The sequence below is a fragment of the Myotis davidii genome, unplaced genomic scaffold (assembly GCF_000327345.1).
Source record: "Myotis davidii unplaced genomic scaffold, ASM32734v1 scaffold205, whole genome shotgun sequence".
Classification (NCBI taxonomy): domain Eukaryota; kingdom Metazoa; phylum Chordata; class Mammalia; order Chiroptera; family Vespertilionidae; genus Myotis; species Myotis davidii.
This window is the reverse complement of record NW_006297573.1, coordinates 6263343-6284064: the sequence shown is the minus strand read 5'-3', so window position 1 is coordinate 6284064 and position 20722 is coordinate 6263343. Positions and strand designations below refer to the sequence as shown.

The 20722-nt window shown below is 40.8% G+C and overlaps 1 protein-coding gene across 1 annotated transcript in view; it reads left to right on the top strand.

The window, feature by feature from the left end:
- Positions 1-20722, top strand: part of EPS8 (epidermal growth factor receptor pathway substrate 8) — a 110814-nt gene that overhangs the window by 83336 nt on the left and 6756 nt on the right. Inside the window, exons 17-19 of the mRNA XM_015570182.1 lie at positions 2136-2244; positions 2813-2956; positions 12216-12438. Of these exons, the coding sequence (XP_015425668.1) occupies positions 2136-2244; positions 2813-2956; positions 12216-12438 (476 nt within the window). The remainder of the gene's footprint in view (positions 1-2135; positions 2245-2812; positions 2957-12215; positions 12439-20722) is intronic.

Here is a 20722-nt window from a genome sequence, read left to right as displayed (position 1 = left end):
CTCTCAGTTGGGCTGTTATAATAGGGGCTGGATAGTTGATAGACACCCGGGTCATTAATTATCTGTGTTGCTAAGAAAATTTGTCATCACTTTTGTAAAAGCTGAAAGTTCTCATCGGATATGAAATACACAGAGGGTTGGAATTCGTTTTTATAATAATTATTATTCATCTTAAACTGTGTTATACGCCAAGAATACAGTAAGTACCATTTGAAGTATATTCACTGTTCAATGAAATTACTATGTCATTAGGAAATCACCTGTTGAATTTACAGCCCTCACCTTTGAAGGATTATAGTTTACTGCCATTCAAAAGCAAGTAGTGTTTTAGAGAAGTCTTGGGTCATTCTTTCTCCACGTCTACTCTATATTAAATGTATATCTATTACTCCAAATCAGAAACAGAGACCATATTATTTTTATACATTCCAGGTCTTTAAGGAAACTTTGGTACATCTGAAAACTTGCAAGGTGTGATTTTTCAAATTGATAGCTATGGTCAGTGTATACCTAGGTTTAATCTAGAGAAAGCGAGAAACTGAAGATTTGTAAATTCTGAAGTACTTTTAAGTGCATGCTGGGCAGTTGCTTCTGAGACACCCAAGATAGCAAAAACTTAAAGGAGAAACGCAGCCCAAACCTCTTGAACCCGCAGACTCAGTGCACAGTGGCAGTTACTTTACCTGTGACGGTACTCAACTCTGCTTTGTCAGTTGTGCTTATTTTCCAGATCATAGGAGAGGAGAACATGCGGGAGGAAAGAGAGAAACTGTTTTTGTAAGTTTGGGAGTGATTGAATCTTACCCTCTTCCCCCCACTCCCAAAGAAATCTTAATAGCTAGGATCATATAACTAGAGATAAGGATGGGAAATCCATGGAACACAATTTAGAATTCTCATTATTAATAATATGTAGTAATGATTTGACTTTTTCTCATTTTTTAAGTATACCAAGAATAGCCAATAGCATATCTTACAGCTCATCTTTTTTCTTTGTCCCTGAACCTCTTGTTCTGGAGTCACAATCTAAGAAGAACCATTTAGCTATGGGGACAGAACATATTGTGTCCGTAGCTATCTTGCAGTTCCTGCTGTGACTCATCATTCCAGAAGACCTTGGTTGGCAGCAAAGGGAATGGCCATGTTAAGAGGAGAAGGATGACGAGCCATTTTAGTCCCTGTTGCTTTTCATCTTGTAGAGATGTGTGAGGAAATGTGGGGATGTAAATGGAGGAGAAGATTAGGGAGTAAAATTAATTCATAACCGTTAAAGTTGTTTTATTATTAAAATGAAGAAAATAATATTAGTTCATTATTGATATATATCAGGTTTTATTGTATTCTATATAAAAGTATTTTAATTATGCTGTTAAATCTATTAATGGTAAGTTAATGATTAAAAGAAGTATTTGGTTTATTAAGAAAGTTTTATTTTTTTAAATACAGAATTCTTATGTTCTTCCTATTAAAGTAAGCTTATAGTAAATTATTTAATTAATTTGGAAGTGTTATTGGTTTGTACTTAATCCATACCTTCCCTTGCAATTTAGATAACTAGATAAAGCTTTCCTAAAATTGGACAGTCATAATTCTTAAATATATATTCGGTTAATAAATTGAAAATGTTACTTGAATAGTGAAATCAACATATAATTGAAGTTACCACTATGGAAACTATTTTCAGTCTCCTTTAATTTTATGTAAAATGCTAACATTGATCTTTTTTTTCCAACTTAAAAAAATGTTTTTATTGATTTTTCTTTAAAATCTAACAATTTAACATTGATCTTTATCCTAATTCTTTCATGGTAGAAGATAATTAACAAAGCAATACCCACAATGTATATTTAGTGGTTAAATAATTCAGACTTGCAGTCTAGATGTGTCTTAGTGCCAACTAGCCTTGTCAGTTCACATTACATATTTTTGCCCTAGCCATAGTTTGTTCATTTTAATAATGAAAAGTCCAAATTTTCTTTTAATTTTCATATTCTATCAAATATCATAAAACTAAACTACAGTCAAAATAATGTCAGAATGTTTCCTGGTAGGAGTTGACTTGCCTTAGTGTTTTACTTCTGTTTTCACCCTGTAGGAAGAGCTAGCAGAATAATCTTTTTTCTTTCTTTTTATAGAAATTATGATCCACAAGTAACACAACCCAAGAAATATGCCAAATCCAAGTATGACTTTGTGGCAAGGAACAACAGTGAGCTCTCAGTTCAAAAGGATAATATTTTAGAGGTAGTAGCATTTTACCTTTACATACTCTTAGTAAAGTGGATTTATTCTATTCCTCTTTGGGTATTTACCTAAACCTTTCTCAAAGAAATGTTGAGGTCAGGCAGTTATTCTTCAGTATCATTTTATTTTAGCAAGGGTAGAGCAGATTGGGCACCTGTGTCTTTTTAGGAGGGCAAGTACTTTATCTGTTCGTTATTGGTCAGTTGGTTTCTTTTGGGGGGGTCAGGTGGGGGTGAGTTTCTGGGCTTACTTTGCCCTCTTCCTCCTCCTGGGCTTTATTCATTTTAGAATCAAGTCTACTTACCAGGTCACATGTATACGTGCCCTATATTTTAATAAGAGAAAACATTGGTCCTCTTCCTGTCCTAGTTCCCTGGCACAAATATACCCAGCACTGAGTGAAGTAAGTGTTGTGGGAATAATCTACGATGACTCCCAAGTCTCTTTTCTTAGTTTCTAACTGAGTGCTAAAACTAAAAGTTTCTTGGTCTAGAAGTAAAAATTGAATTTCCTTCATAGATTGTTTTTGGTACAGAAATGATGTCTTTATTTTCTTGCATAATGACAGATCCTGGATGATAGGAAGCAGTGGTGGAAAGTTCGAAATGCAAACGGAGAATCTGGATTTGTGCCAAATAACATTTTGGATATTGTGAGACCTACAGAATCTGGATTGGGGCGTGCTGATCCACCATACACACATACCATACAGGTAATTATGATTTTTGAGCAAAACTTAACTTTAACAAATTTTAAAATTTATTACTCTTAAGAAGGGTTTAAATATTTTTTTTTGTGTTAGTCATTTTGAGGTTTAATTGGTTGTATAATTTTTTTCTAGGGTATTTCAGGGACAATGGTGAGAGACATAAGGAAGAATTATTCATATGTTTTATGGTTCAAATATTTAGGATATTGCACAAAATGTTTTCCAGGAAATGACTGTTTCTCTGAATGCTACTTTTTCATTCTGCAGTGTTTTGACATTTGAAGAAGCAGTATTTCTGCCTGCTCACTCTTACCTCCTATTCAGTGGCTTCCTCTTATTAGGCGATGGCGCTGAGGCAGTGGCTGGAGGATCCAGCAGTTCATCTGCACCAGCCTTTGCCCTCCTTCTCTTCAATGTTCTGCCACTGGCCAACCTTGAACTTGCACTTATCTCCACCTGAGTGTTTATTCATTTTCCTCTCAAGATTTTAAGATTACAGTGTACTTATGCTATAGGTTGCATGGGGCAGGCTTTCTCTTCTTGATCATTGAACAGTCCTTGAGTCCTATGCCCCATTTCCAGAATTGAAGTGATGCTGGTTAAGGCATTCACCTTCACATCTGGATTCACTTGCTATTCAAGTATTGGGATGTTTGGTCTGACAGGATCTCTAGAGTCAGATCTGCCAACAGAGCCAGAATGGATGGATTGTCCCATGTGTAGCTCCTGAGCCTGAGGTGGCTTCCCATGTCCCAGGAAGAATTATTTTAATTTTCAGAATTGTGAGCAAAAGATCATATCTGACCACGTAAAAATGTCATAAATTTGAGTAGAAGCTACATAGAATATGCTGTGAAGTAGTTAATTTTCATGCCTAGACTTAGTAAAATACAGAAAGTCCAAACTGAGATTGTGCTCATGTGCTGCCATGGCTATTCATTCAGGCACTTGTGGCTCCTCGTAGCATTTGAGCCTCATGGGTTCCTGCACTTGTCCAGATCCACTCCTGTCTTATGGGAATCCAAGAATCAAACAAAGTTAAAAAAGAAAAAATTAGTGTACAATGTATGTATCTTCATAACCTAAAGGGATGGCAATGGAAATCCTGTGTGCTGTGCTTGCGTTTTGGCTGGCCTGATGTACATCTATATTACGTACTTATTTTATGTTCATTATTTGTCATTAGCTGTTGATGCCAAAGAAGGAGTTTGAGTTATTCAAGGTATGGTCTTTTCCATTTCCTGTGGGTTTTTGAAGTGAATTTTCTGACTTGGTTTTACTACCTTTTTTTTTCCTAAGTTCTTTCTTTTCTGATTTTGAGGTGTGGTTACTTGACATAATAGAGGCTTCCGTCTGGTTTATAAATGTGAATTATTCATGTTCTTTCCTATAGAGGTTTTGACTGAATTCCTTAAACAGTGTTAAAGAGTGTATGCTTGAAATGTATGCCAAAAAATAGGGATAAAGTCTACCCGCTTTGAGCTCTAGGAACTGTTTTTAATGTTTAACCCATGATGGACTGTTAAAGTCACAATTCATAAGGATATCCCTCGTAGCTGTATGTGAGCAGAATCTGAGAGTTTATATTTTAGGTGTTAGAAATAATTATCCAAGTTTATTTCTATTTGTGTGCGTGGTTGCTAGACATGGGCAAACTTTGATAAATATAAAAAAGTTGCAAATAATGTAAGTTCTAAGTGTTCCCCCTGCCCCGAGATTTCCTAAGGAGTTTAACTTCTCTTACCTTTTCCTGTTTACTGTTTAGGCCTCTCCTTTTCTTCAGTTTTGATTCCTGACTTGAGCCATAGTTGGCTTTTCTGTTTCAAGGTTGCTTCTGTCTAAAATTGAACCAAAACTATAAATACATATTTTAGGTAGAGGGAGTATTTTGTGAGAACATAAAATCTGTCCCTCCTGTTTTGAACAGAGCCTCAGCTTATATTTTTGTCAACTTTGGCACAACCAAGAAGTTTTTTAAGTGCTCACAGGTTTCAGGAGTTTGTTTTGCTACCTTATGTAAATAGAAGCTGTGGGGATTGCCTGTTTGGGCTTCTCCCTTTTAAACTTTTTAACACTATCTGACTGTCTTCTGAAAATTTCTGGATGCAACTCCGAATGTAGTGAAGTATGTGGACTTGTGTACAAAAGTTCTGTGTATGTGTTTATGTGGGGTGTGTGTGTGTGTGTGTGTGCACACGCGTGCGCTCACACATGCGTACCCTGGTATTAAAAACAATCTTTTTTTTATCACCTGCTAAAAATTTGGTGCTGAGCCCAACAAAACCACCAGAATCTTGTAAATTTTAATAAGCAAGCTTGACAATATGCCTTCTGCTTTCTGACATAAATACTACTCTAAAAGGATTTCTATTCTGAAAGCCTGGATGCAACACACACACACACACACACACACGCACACACACACACACACACACACACACTGATTAGAGTGAGATGGAAAAGAAAAAGCATCCTTGGAAATATACGTCCATCATTTTATATCTCTACAACTGTGCTGCCAGATACCTTTTGTATAAACCAACAAGAAACCTTGCAGCTCACTTCAGATTGACAATAGAGGTTGATGTAGATTCCAGTGACTCTAACACCCTAACCCCATAGAACTCCCCTGGATTACAAACATATCAAAAGCAATTCTGTGTCCTATTCATCTTCTCATTCATTCACGCCACAAACCTTTACTGAATGCCGGCATCTTGCACTTGATGAGGAGGAAGACAGAGCCTGGCAGTGGGCAGGTCCTCCCTAGAGCCCTGCTGTCCCCCTTTGTGCTTGTGTGTTAGGAGCAGTGACCCTCACTCTCCTCAGACATGGCCCACACACTTTCCCCCATCTCTTCCTTCCAGTGATATCAAAATGTTGAAGTTTAAAGAAACTTCTTACAAAAAACGTTTTGTATCCCTCACTGTACTGCACAAAGATACCTTAAGATTCATTGCTTATGCGTCCTTCACGCTCTCAGAGAGCAATGGCATTATGCTCCAAGGGACGGTGCCAGTGATGGTGCACCTGCTGTGTGCCCGCATGGTTCAAACACTCACAATTCTAATTTCTCATCCCCACCACAGCCTTAAGAAATAGTCACATTTAATATCTGAGGAAACTGAGGCGCAGAGAAGTAAACTTGTCCACAGCTACATAGCTGTGTGAAGCCAGGATTGGGACCCAGGACCATGGATTACACCGACAGCCCAGGCTCTGATGTACTCAGCTAGTGTGGGAATAGTGCTTAGAAAAGATTGACATCTCACTTTGTATAGACATAGAGTTTTTCTCTGTTTGAATGCTTACAGGGGTGTTTTCTTAGAATAGCTTCACCGTGAATTATACTGTGGTAAAAGTTAATCTGATCATTTCCCGACTTTGGGATTGGATTTTTGCCTTATGCATCATTTTTTGGATTAAAATTCTTTAATTATTTTATAATTTACAAAAATAATCCAAGTTGTACAGTTCACTTAGAATGTAGACATCTTGTAAACGGTGGGAATAAGGGAATTAGATGTAAACTATTTCCATAGATAATCTACAAGTCACCCAATGTGGGAAGTATGCACAGTCCTGACTCTTATTTTCGTGCCCTATGTTGCCTTCCTGTGAAGAAGTGCTTATAAATAAAGGCAGCTCCTGGGGGAAGGGCACAAGGGCAGCCCTGGCCTGTTGTTCACACACTGGGTTAGAGACTGTCTTCTGAGGGCAGGGATGCTGGTACCTGGCACCAGTCGTGAATAGGTGTTGAATTGCCACCTAATGTCCCTGAGAATCAGCCCATTTAATATCCTCACCTTTGGAGTGATTTTTAACAGCTCTGTAAAGACAGCCGTTCCCACCTAATGTGTTTCCCCCATGGCTCGAGTAAAGTTTTGAAAATAAAAGGGAGGGAGGTAAAAAGAATTTATGAAAGATATGGACCATAAAAACAGATTGAGTGAAACCATAGGGAAAAGGAAGTAAGTACTTATGAGGGATGATGGAGAAATGAAGATAAATGACATATCTTTTGATAGGAATTGTGTTGTAGGGCATTGCAGGGCTTTGCAATATTTTAGCTGTGCAACAGGACACCCAGGGTGCTTTGTCCCCACCTGGAATCTGCGTGCTACGTAATGTTTCCCATATTTCTTTTGATTTGATTCCCAGATCTCTAACTCTGTGACTGTTCATCTGCTAGAATTATCCTTTTGCCCGTACAGATTCTCAAGCTGTATGCCAAGAGGAGAAACCAATCTACCCTCTATTATTTCTGATATACTCAAAGGTGTCATTAAAGAGGTCTTGCATTTACTATTAATTATGTGCTCTATATGATTATTATTATAGGTGTTCTGACTTTATCAAGATACACATAATTATGAATGTCTGGTCATTACCATCCTGTGAATTTAATAGAAATTGTCTTGTCTTCCTGTTTCTTAGTAAGAGATACTGTGATCCTGTGGGAAAGCCCCACTCTAGGTTTTGGTGATGAGATTCTAGTCCCAGTTCTGCCCCTAACTAGCTGTGTGACCTTAAAGAAGGCGTTTCATTTTCTGTGCTCCAATTTGCTCAGCTGTGAAATGGAAGAGGTCAAGTTTCATGATCTCCACAATCCAGTCTAGATAGATAAGTTTATTTTCTATCTCCATGTAAAAATAGCCCTCAAGTGAAAGTTGAAATATTTTCTACTGGTAACTACTGAACCACTAGCCCTTCTAATTTCATGTTATGAATGTTTTGAATGCTCTTTTTCATGCTCAGTCCAGACATTCAGATACAGCAGGGCAGAGTGACCATTTTAGTAAAATGCCTTCATATTCATTCCAGCAGACCAACTGACAATATTCAGTTATTTAAAAACATTCTAAATTACTAGTAAGCTCAGAGCACTCTAGTCATCTGTTAATTAGAGGCATGGCTTTTAGTCAAGGATGGTTACTTTGTATTTTGCCTCATGTATTGACATTTTCACAAATAAATTCTATCTATACAGGGGTTGGCAAAAGTAGGTTTACAGTTGTGAGTGCATGAAATACAGTTTATTCTTGTATTATTATTATTTATTAATTATTGTATTATTTATTTGTAGTACAACTGTAAACCTACCTTTGCCGACGCCTGCGTATAGATATGTATACAAATTACTGCCCAACATGCACATTTACAGAATTATAAAATTTCCTGTTTAGACTGCTTACAAGTTCAAAACTCAAGCTCACTAAAAATAGATATATATTTCCTTTTGTAAAATCAGCTTTACAGAAAAATTAGTCTTATATTTAATGTACTCTGTGTGTATTCTTTATAAGTGCAAGAATAAGATGAACCTATATCTTAAAATTTAAAAACATAATACTCTAATACACAAATAGTTACTGAAATGCTCTATACTGTTTGCACTGTCGTGTGGATTCATATAGTTAGTTTTCCATTGCTGGATCAGAGTGGTGGAAGTTAATTATATTTTTATAAGCTCCTTCACTGGTTGATTTGTGGGCAGGTAATTTTACTGTCACAAACTAATTTGCTAACACTTTCTGATATTTGATGCGAAGTGTGACTGATATTATTTTAGTTCTGTCTCCCATGTTAACTTTCTCCTGTGATGTGATTTGCTCTACTTTTCTAATAGCAATTACTTGGGGAGCTCTCAGAGGTAACCCGCTTTTGTTCCCTCGTGGCACTTCTCTTTAATATAATTTTTGGATTCCATCTCTGGACTTAACACCCTCCAAATGTTCCAGCTGTGCCTAGTTTTCACCACAGAGTTCCAAAGAGACCAAATTTAGAAGAAAAATGTGTAGGTTAAGTTTTTAAGAATAGTTCAGTTTTAATGGCTTTGTTGGGCTTGCTTGCATAGTTTCCCCTGGGAAGCAGTGTCTTGCATGAATCAGGAGCTTATCTCCAAATACCTTTCTTTAATCCTGGAGAATTCCTACTGAGCTTTAGTGGCTGAAGAAAAGTGACTCATTCTGACTTAATTATCAATAGGAAAGTAAATTTTCCATGGAGTCTAGTAATTCTGACTTATTTCAGAGAAAGAAAAAAGATTTTGTTTTAAACAGAACTTTAAGTATGTGTGTGGGAGATAAAAGGCAAGAGTTGGGAAGCAACAGATATGGTGTAAAAATAGGTCAACACCAAGGTGACCAATCATCCCTGTTTGCTGAGAACTGAAGGATTTGTAGGGACGTGGGCTTTCAGTGCTAGTACTGAGAAATGCCTGGGCAAACTGGGAGGAAGCAGACAAGATTTCTTTTTTGGTTTTGAAGTTCTAGCACCCTTGGTTCAGGAGGAGAAAGCACAGGGTACAGTTCTGCTCTCCAAACGTTCCATAAGCTGAGGGTACATTGGAGTCATAAGTTCTCTACCTCCGACCAAAAATAGCCAAGAGACAGAAATAATGGAAGATCGGTGCATTGGATGGTAGGTAAAGCAGAGTGGAGAAGATAGGAAGGAACATAGAAAAGTGAGCCTGAGGGTCAATAGTGATTCTGTTTCCTCCACACCAAGAACAAGTCAGTTTCCAAAGAAAAACTGACGTGGTTGCCATTTCAGAAGAGGGTGTCATGATTTGAGGAAGGCACGTTTCCCCCTTTTCATTTCAGGGGTTGGAAGCTTGAGGCAGGAAGAATCAAGAAAAGGGGAAAATAGCCTGGCTGGTGTGGCTCAGTGGTTGAGCATTGACCTATGAACCAGGAGGTCACTGGTTCGATTCCCTGTCAGGGCACATGCCCAGCTTGTGGGCTTGATCCCCCGTGTGGGGTGTGCAGGAGGGAGGCAGCCAATTGATGATTCTCTCTCATCATTGATGTTTCTCTCTCCTTTCTTCTCTGAAATCAGTAAAAACATATTTTTTTAAAAAAAGGGGAAAATATGCAAGTAAAAATGTATGGCATAATTTATGAAAAGTTTTCATATGGTTTCTTTGAATATACATATATGGTAAGTCGAATATACATATATGTGTACTGTGGAAGCCTCTGGTTCTGTGGGGTTATACTGAGGAAGCTGCATTATGTAGCAGTGACAGGAGAACCAAGTGAGGCACAGAGAGCTGGGAGCCTGTCTCCAGGCTCGATTATGACAGTAACACACAGTGTACTCAGTTTTCCACAATATTATTTTGATAGCAGAACACTAGCTGTTCTTGTTTTTATGAAAGCCGAAAATATGAATCATATTATGGAATGCAGAGCTGATAGCACTTTTTTTTGTTTGTTTGTTTAAGCTTTAAAAACAGCGATTTAAATTCTGACATTTTTGAAATTCTATTTGGAGAATTCACTAACCCTTCATGTTATTATGTGCAAAGGACATTCCCGTCAAGGGAACATTGCATATATTTTAATCAGATGACTTTGGTGTGTGCTAAGTATTACATTTTGGTGACGTTTGCTGTATTTGGTTTGCTTTAAATATTTTATTGGCCCAAATATAGGAACATTGTTTTGTGGGGAATAATTATCACAATAAAATCAACTCTTTTATTTAATATATTAGAAATGTTTCTAGGCCTGGAATGCTGAAAGGGTCAGCAATTTCTGCTTCTCTCCCATCTAACTCCACGGCTCCATGAATCGCAGCCTTGCTCCTTCCCCCTTCCAGTACCTCGCAGCATGATAAACACCTCTCCATTCTGCTTTCATCCTTGCTCTGTACCCTTCCCACCTTCTCCACCCACTGGCTGGTGAGTCGTAGCTTTTAAAGAGACAGCAGGAAAGAGCCAAGGCCCTGCCCACGCTGGTTTCCACAGGTGTTACTCATTTGCTGTGCAGCGGACTATGATGGTGGTTGGTGTGTTGCTTTTTTGAATAATGATTTAATTAAAAGTGATATTTGTGTGTGGTGTGTATTTTTATGTTTTTGATCTCTGTGGAAATTGGGGAGGCCTCTAAAAATCACCATTACCTTATATTTGGGCCAATTTAGAAATTAAAAGTAAATAGCACTTTTCTAACCAAAGGACCAGATTACCAAAAGGCCTGCATTTTGCATGTTATCTGCTACTCCTGGATTTAGAATAACTAAAATTGTTTGAGTGCAGTATCTAAACTTTATGCAAATTACACGTCCATTGCTCTGAATATTTGACTCTACAACAAAATAAGTGCCTTTTGCGAATTTGGAACTGGTTTTAATGCAGTTTTCTATTAGTTAAATTTATTTTATTTAAAGTTTTAGCTATTGTGTGTGGTTTAAGAAGGAATATATATGAATACTGTTTTATCATAGTCTATAATGATTTGAAAGTTTTTGAAAGTTAATTGTGTATTCTATCTCATCCACTTTTAAAAAATATATATTTTATTGATTTTTTACAGGCAGGAAGGGGGAGGGATAGAGAGTTAGAAACATCGATGAGAGAGAAACATCGATCAGCTGCCTCCTGCACACCTCCTACTGGGGATGTTCCTGCAACCAAGGTACATGCCCTTGACTGGAATCGAACCTGGGACCTTTCAGTCCTCAAGCTGACGCTCTATCCACTGAGCCAAACCAGTTAGGGCCATGCACCTTTTTGAATACAAATCCCCACATGGCCTTTGTTCTAATATATGTTTTTGAGTTTCAGTCATCACCATATAGTTAGACGTACTATTACCCTCAGCACTATCCATCCACAACGTTCCCATTTTAACACTGAAAATATCTAATTGTAAGAAGTTAGCATTAAGATGATGGCACAGAGTTATGACTTGAATAAATTAACATTTAAAAATTGCTTGCTTACTTTACAACAAAGTTTTTTAGCTCCTGAAATATTGCCCTCTTCTTAACATATTACTTAGAAACAAAATTAAACATTTTTAATATAATATACATTTAAAGTAAAGAATAGGTAATGCTCTATGTTATTGATATTTAGACTTCCAGTGCAATGAGAAGTTTTTATTAATGAAAATTATGAAATAATCAGAAATCCTTTGACCTACTCTGGTTGTGTATGATTCCAAGTTCAAATTTCGTTTTCTTAACATTTGTTATTATTATTAATACTTCTATTTCCTATTGGTATATTCTTTTGACTCCTTAATTTACATTTTGATTTGAACAAGTACATAGAGTATTCATTTTTTTAATGATTATTATACTATACAGGACTGGGATGTGTGTATATGTCTGTGTATGTACACATACATATATAAATTTGCAATTAAGTTTACAAGTAAATTACCAAAAATGTCCTGTCAAAGTACACTTTGTTTTCCTAGGCTAGGTGTATGTTTTTACAACTTCAAATTAATTATTTGTCTTTTTACAGAAGCAAAGGATGGAGTATGGTCCAAAGCCCACTGACCCTCCCTCTGCTCCATCGCCTCCTCCAACGCCAGCTCCTGTCCCTGTCCCCCTCCCACCGACCACTCCAGCACCTGTTCCCGTGTCAAAGGCCCCTACAAACGTCACCCGTCAGAACAGCAGCTCCAGTGACAGTGGTGGCAGTTTTATGCGAGATAGCCAGAGGCACAAACAGCTGCCCGTGGACCGTAAGTTCCCCGGGATGGGGGTGGGGGGGAGGAGCGCATAAAAACTGCACAGTGCGTTCTGCAAGTTCAAAGCACTGCTGGTAAAATAGTGTTTCTTATTGGTTTTACTGGCACTAAATATTAAATATAAATAATAGTCCTTTATACGTGCATCATGCTTGGTAGATTGCAAAGATTTTCACCTCGTTTTTTTTATCCTCCAAGTAATTTTGAAAAACAGGCAGGTCTGTCCTCCAGTGTGTGTATTTCTACACGTATTCCAACGCTTCATGGTGGTGGGTTGAAGACTCTGGAGCCGCACATACTTGACTGTGCACACTGACACATCACTTACTGACTGTGTGTCCTTCAACAATTTAATAATCCTCTGTACTTTGATATCTGAAAAATGGGGAGAAATAATGGTTTCTACCTCTACGAGTGATTGTGAAGATTCAATGAGATAAGGCACAGGGAGCACTTAGATCAGTTGTTCTTGGTCAGGGGTGATTTTATCCCCCTCCCCCCAGGGACATGTGGTATTGTCTGAAGATGTACTTTGATCACAGTTGGGTAGATGCTACTGGCATCTAATAGTTAGATCCAGGGAGGTTTAACAGTATCTTAAAATGAACAGGACCCCGTTCTCCCCAACCCCCAACAGAATTATCTGGCCCAAAATGTCAGTGGTGTTGAGGTAGAAAAGCCCTGGTTGATTTTGACCAATATGCCACATTATAAGCATATTTGCGATATCATCATCTCTATCATCACCATAGTTTTCCTGCTCCTTGTCCTTATATTTGCTATTCATATACATATATATACTAGAGGCCCGGTGCACAAAAATTTGTGCACTCAGGGGTGGGGGGGTGTGGGGAATCCCTCAGCCCGGCCTGTGCCCTCTCGCAGTCTGGGACCCTTCAGGGGATGACCATCTGCTGGCTTAGGCCCACTCTCCAGGGGATTGGGCCTCAGATGGCAATCAGACATCCCTCTGGCAGCCCGGCAGCCATCGGGGGATGTCCACTTGCCAGCGGCCAGTCCTGCTGCTGTTAGGGTCAGTTTGCATATTACCCTTTTACTATATAGAATAGAGGCCTGGTGCACAAGTGGAGGCCCGCTGGTTTACCCTGAAGGGTGATCCGGATCAGGGTGGGGGTCCTGCTTGGGTGCCTGGCCAGTCTGGGTGAGGGGATGATGGCTGTTTCCAGCTGGTCACACCCCCTTCAGGGTGGGGGTCCCCACTGGGGTGCCTGGCCAGCCTGGATGAGGGGTGGAGGGCCATTTTCAGGCTGGTGGGCAACTGAAGCTCCCAGCCTCTCCTTTTCTTTTTTTAATTCTGGGATTTATTTACCTTCTATGGCTGTCACTGGAGCTGAGAGCCGGCTTTAGCTCTGAGGCTCGGCTCCAGCTCTGAGACCTCGGCTGCTGAAAGCAGGTATCTGGGTTTGTTTGGGTTCTATAATTGTAACACTGTTTCAACTCCAGCTCTGAGGACTGGCTGGCTGAAAGCAGGTTTCTGGGGTTTGTGTAGCTTCTATATTTGCAACATTGTTTCTTAGAGTGCAGCTCAGAGCTGGGAGGTGGCAGGCGGGGAACCTTGGCTTCCTCCTTCACTGGAGGAAGCGAGCCTCCTGTTCGCTTCAGCTGCCTGGCTGCCAGCTGCCATCTTGGTTGGCAGTTACTTTGCATATCTCGCTGATTAGCCAATGGGAAGGGTAGCGAAGTTACGGTTAATTGCCATGTTTCTCTATTAGTAGATAGGATGCACAGGAATACTAACTTAATATAACCATTTTGCCAATAGCAGTTTCAAATTTGGTCTCTGGATTCAGATTTCATGAAATTTATATTTTAACTTTAGTCTTTCATAAATTTAAATTTGAATGGTTTCTGTGAAAACCAGATTTAAATAAACAAAAAGAAAAAACACTGTGACCAACTTTGGATTATCCTTTTTAATACTGGGAATAGCAATGTAGATAATTTAAAAACTAAAGATAATTCTAACATAATTTTTATTTTGCTATACCTTATATATATTTCTGGTCCGTTTACTCTTTAAAGTATGTTTTATAAGCATTATAAAATTATTTTTCATGATCTATATTTGATAGATAAAAATTCTTGGAAAACTGAAAGGAGGAATGAATTTCTTTACTCTGGTGCATGTGTGTAAAGGATATGTAATATATAAAGGGTGTGTGTATATGAAGGGTACTTAGTATATAAAGGGTCTGTGTGTGTATGTGTATGTGTGTATGAAGGATATCTATATATATAAAAGCCTAAGTGACCATCTGATGGTTCGACCTGCCGACAGTAGCTATGATGCACAATGACCACCAGGGGGAAGACATTCCAACCAATACCTATGACATGCACTGACCACAAGGGGAAAGATGCTCAACACAGGAGCTGCTGAGCTGTGGTGATTTAGCAGCTGTTGTTTTTGGGTGACGCACCTGGAACCAGAGAGGAGGGAGCCTGATTCCAGGGTGTGTCACCCGAGAACCATCCTCTTGTAATCGGGGACCACTTAGGGGATGTCAGAGAGCCAGTTTCAGCCAGATCCCCACAGGCCAGGCCAAGGGACCCCACCGGTGCACGAATCTGTGCACTGGGCCTCTAGTTTAGTATATAAAGGGTGTGTGTGTGAAGGATATTTAGTATATAAAGGGTGTGTGTGTGTGTGTGAAGGATAGCCATAAATATATATATATTCCTAAGTGACTATTATGACCAAATGACTGGAATGACCAGCCGACCAGTTGCTATGACACGCACTGACCACCAGGGGGCAGACGCTCAATTCAGGAGCTGCCCCCTAATGGTCAGTGCACTCCCACAGCCAACCTCCCGTGGACCCTTCCCCTGGCCATAACCTCCCCCTGATTGTCCCCAATTGGAGGGGTGATGGCCGCCAACCCCCCATGGCCCCTCCCCTCGGCTGGCCAGCCCCCCTGATGGCCCCAATGGGGGGCCAGCTGGCCAACCTCCCACAGCCCCCCCTCTGCCGGCTGGCCCCCTACCTGATAGGCCCCAATCGCCTGCCAGGCTGAGAGACCCCACCCATGCACAAATTCGTGCACTGGGCCTGTAGTTTAGTATATAAAGGGTGTGTGTGAAGGATCTTTTTCATTCTCTCAATATGGCCTCTCTTGGGGCTCCATTCTGGGTTCTTTTCACCTAGGCTGGCCAAACCTCCATAGGGTGAGGCCCCCCCTGGAGGGGTGGAGGGCTTGACCAGCCTGCAAACAGCCATCAGCTCCTCATCCAGGCTTGCCAGGCACCCCAGTGAGGACCCCCACCCTGAAGGGGGTGTGACCAGCTGCAAACAGCCATACACCCCTCACCCAGGCTGGCCAGGCACCCCAGCGGGGACCCCCACCCTGAAGGGACTGTGGCCAGCCTGAAAACACCCATCAGCACCTCACCCAGGCTGGCCAGGCACCCCAGTGGGGACCCCCACCCTGATCCGGGAAACCCTTCAGGGAAAACCAGCCAGCCCCAACCCATGCACCAGGCCTCTATCCTATATAGTAAAAGGGTAATATGCAAATTGACCCTAACAGCAGAAAGACTGGGAATGACTGGTCACTGTGACACACACTGACCACCAGGGGGCAGACGCTCAATGCAGGAGCTGTCCCCTGGTGGTCAGTGCGCTCCCACAGGGAAAACTCTGCTCAGCCACAAGCCAGGCTGATGGCTGCCAGCACAGCGGTGGTGGTAGGAGCCTCTCCCACCTCCTCAGCAGCACTAAGGCTGTCCGACTGCAGCTTAGGTCTGCTTTCTGCTGGTAAGCGGACATCCCCGTAGGGCTGCCGGGCTGCCAGAGGGATGTCTGATTGCCAGCTTGGGCCCGATCCCCCAGGGAGCGGGCCTAAGCCACCAGGTGGACATCCTTCAAGGGGTCCACCTATATAATAAACGCCTAATATGCTAAGTGCCCGGTTGGCTGGTTGGCCATTCAACCAATCAAAGCGTAACATGCTAATGATATGTTAAGGCTGCTCAACTGCTCGCTATGATGTGCACTGACCACCAGGGGGAAGACAGTAGACAGGTCAACCAGACACTATGATGTGCACTGACCACCAGGGGGCAGATGCTCTGACCGATAGGTTAGCTTGCTACTGGGGTCCAGCTGATCGGGACTGGGCAAGATGGGCCAAACCCACCCTGGAGCCCTCCCATAATCCCTCCCAGACTGGCCAACCTCCTGCATCTCTCCCCAGCTCGATCGTGCACTGGTGGGGACCTTCGGCCTGGCCTGAGCCCTCTTGCAATCCGGAGCCCCTCAGGGGATGTCGGAGAGCCAGTTTCAGCCAACAGTGGAACGACTGGTCACTATGATGTGCACTGACCACCAGGGGGCAGATCCTCAGCACAGGAGCTGCCCCCTGGTGGTCATTGTGCTCCCACAGGGGGAGTGCCGCTCAGCCAGAAGCTGGGCTCATGGCTGGCGAGCGCAGCAACAGTGGCAGGAGTTTCTCTCACCTCTGCGGCCGCACTAAGGATGTCCGACTGACAGGTTAGGCCCACTTCCTGTGAGAGGGCGCAGGCCGGGCTGGGATGCCCCCTCCCCCAAGTGCATGAATTTCATGCACCGGGCCTCTAGTTAACTTTATAGTTGTGATTTAATGCTTAAGATTCAAATTCAAAACCAAATTACTGAATCTTTCACTCCGATTTTATCCTACTGTTTTTCTCACCTCAGTAAACCCCAGCTACTTCCATTCAATTGTGGCCAATTTTGATACATTAAAAAAGAAAGAAAAAGAACAAGTAAAACTATTACTACTTAATTGTTCTAGAAATTCTGGTTAAGTGGGTGAAGCGTAAGCCTATTTTATACATTACCCTCTCTCCGGAGGGGTGAGCCAATTTAAAATCACCTTCTTATCTACATCTTGATCTCACCAAAAAAACTAAAAGAAAAACGAAGTTTTGGAAAAACAATGAACTCTGTGCAGCTAAAACCAATGTGTGTGTGTGAGAATGTGTGTAAGTGTGTGTAAATATATGCTACTAAATTTAAAAAAAAATTTGTGTATTTTTAAAAGATGTTTATATTTTTTCAAAGACACTAAAGACATAGTTTTGTGATGAGAAAGTTCTGTAAATGTTTTTATTGATTTCTCTATGGGAAAGACATTTCCTGTTAGAAAGTTCTGTTCTTTCTTCGTTCTGCCACAAGTTTATGACATTTCCCTCTTTGGATACGTCAGCACAGTAATCTTCGATACCGTGACAGTCTTTCCAGGCCTAGGATCAGAGTTCATAGGCATCCAGCCCCCATTTGGACGGTCTGTGGGTTGGGACAGTTTGTTCTTTGTCCTAGCCTAAGAAACTAAGAATAACCTAATGGGAAAGAGGATAGTTGGAATATTTTAAAGATAGAGAACTCTCTTGGCAATTGTGACTCATCATTTTCAAGTCTGTTTTTCATAAGTAAAAGAGGGACTTTGCTCTATAAAACACAACCTCTTTCCCAAAATTAACGCATGTGCTTGTTTCCTTAAAATAATAAAAAAATTATATGTGCTCACATAAAATTCCTTTTAAAGATATCTCAAAAATATGGTTTGACATTAAATAAATTTATTTCATTTTATAAAATAAGTATTTTTGGATAGCTTCTTCTCGAGTCCTTTTGGAGAACAGTTTATTTTCTGAATGGCTGTTGGAGGGTCCCAGCAGTCGTTTAGAACCAGGTAGACGTGTGCATGCACTGATTGCCTGAGTTCTGTCAAAGTACGCGTCTATGCTGCCTGCAGTATTCTCTGCTTACTGCCTGGACTTGTGATAAAAAGAAAATGGAAGGAACCGCAAAGCCAATACTCCCGCATAAAAATGTTACCAAATAGCCATGAATAAGGGGAAAGGTCGGCATGGCAGTTTGTAAAAGGCAGCAAGAACCAGACTCCTTTTGCCTAGTCACGCTATCTGCTTGGAGCCCCGTGTCATATAAACTTTTCAAATAGACTTACCGGAGGGTTCAAAAAGGCTTTTCTCTCCTCAATTTGAAGATATCAGTGCTTTAGTTGTTTTGCATTTCTTCCATGCCTTTGAAATGTTAGCCCTTATTATTTGGGTTTAATCATTTGTAATCAGAAGTGTCACTTTAGAAAGAGTTGTAAAGTTAGTCTGGTTTGTTGTTGTGTACCAGAACATCGCCAATGGAAACCAAAGCCATGGCACATTACAAGAGGTGTTTGTACTCCCTGGAAAACGACCATGGTGTGGACAGACTACAGGTGATCACGCAGTGGCCGAGTCAATAGACAAGAAAATAAATCTCTTAGTGTAGTGATCATTTTTCTTTTTTATTCCTTTGAGAAAGTATGATGTGATTTGAAAGAGTTAATAAATGAAATGCATGCAATGAGTTACTTAAATGTGACAGTCCATAATAGTTCCTGTCACTCCTTCTAGCCCTCTCATCCTCCCTCCCTCCTTCTCACCCTTCTTCCCTCCCTCCCTGTCTCCCTTCCTCCCTCATTTCCTCCCTCCTTTCTTCCCTCCCTTCTTCCCTCCCTTCTTCCCTCCCTCCCTTTTTTCCATCTCTCCCTCCCTTTGTCCATGTCCATCCCTCCCCAGCTCTCTTCCTTTCCCCTATTTTCTTTTGATGACTTCTTCAAAACATTTCCTGAATACTTGAATTGAAGCATTTAAAACAAAGTAGACTGAAATAACACTATATGAGTTTTGTCATACTTTCACTTATTTCTCAAACACTTTCTAAAACACTCTCCTTGGGGGAGGATGGGGAAGGGAGATCATAGTATAATGGTCACAAAAAGCTCTCTTTGTGACCTGGTTATTAATTAAGTGGATTACTACATATCAGGTCTTTTTACTTAATCCTTGAAGGTGATATACAAATAATATATCTGTATTTTTTAAATACACAAACATATTAGTCCCCTTCCCATGCATTTATTTCTTCCCCAGTTTTCTCATAAAGAAGTGTTCATGTATGCATTCTTTCCTTAAGCGTAAAATAAATAGGGGAGAGTCAAAGTAGGTAAGTCAAACAAAGGTAGTTTCAATGACTATGGCCATAAACTCGCTGTCAGAAACCAGTTCTTGCTAAATTCTGCTACTAATTAACAATGTGGTTATAACACATCATTTCTCCTCTTTCAGCATTCATTTTGTTATCTAGTTATTTTAAGGCTTTGCTAATAATGTTTTTCAAAGTCTCAGTGAAAACGGCAGCAGAATGCCTCATTCATTCATTTAAGTCAGAGGTTATTTATTGAGTTCCTACACTGTTCCAGATAAAGCAAACAAAACAGCCAAACTTGTTTTTCGCCTCAGGCATCTGTTTTAGTGAAAGGCTATATATAGGTAGGTAGGTAGGTAGGTAGGTAGGTAGATAGATACTAATAGGTGGGTAAGTTGATACTGAACATTAGAAGGTGCTAAGTGACCAAGAATGATAAAGCCTGTCATGGGGAGGAGGTTGCAATTTTAAACAGGGGAAATCTAAGGGAGGGAAGGAGAGCCATAGGGCTGTGTGTGGAGGAAGCATTCCAGGCAGAAGCTCTTAAATGGGAAGAGCACCAAGGAAGCCACTGGGAACGAGAGTGGAGGGGTTGGAGGTCATGGAGAGCCTTTTCCTGGGAGTAACTGGGAGGAGAAGAGTTGCAATATCTGACTTACACTTTTAAAAAGATCGTTTCAGCTGTTGTATTGAGGAAAGAATGAAGAGCAAGAGGTGGGTGGTGGAGAGGAGAAGCAGGGTGAACTGTGAATAGGCTGGTGGCTTAGACCAAGCTGGTAATGGGGAAAAAATGGAGTGGAGTGGTTGGATTTTTGTTATATTTTGATGGCAGGATTAACAGGATGTGCTGATGAATTGGATGTTATCGAGGACAAAAGGGACTCAGCATAGCTCCATAGTATTCTGCCACAGGAACTGGAAAAATAGAATTATCTTTAACTAGGTTGGGAAGTCTAGCATAAAAGCAAGCTCCGGGAAGAAGATAAGCAGATAGGATTGGACATGTTATATTTGAGATCTCTAGTACACATCTAAACGACTCCATCAAGGAGGCCGTGGGCATGTGGATCCCAAGTCCCAGGAGCGTCTGGACTGGAGAAATCGTGGCCGGCATTAGCTTCTCAGTGGCATTTACAGCCCTGAGCATAGTCCCATTGGTCACTGATGGCGTGAGTGCAGGCAGAGGGGAGGTCCCAGGGTGCCCTGGGCTGCTTCCATGTTACTTAGTTGGGGAGATGAGAATATTCAGCAAAGTATACCGAGAAGGAGAGGCCCAGAGACATGGCA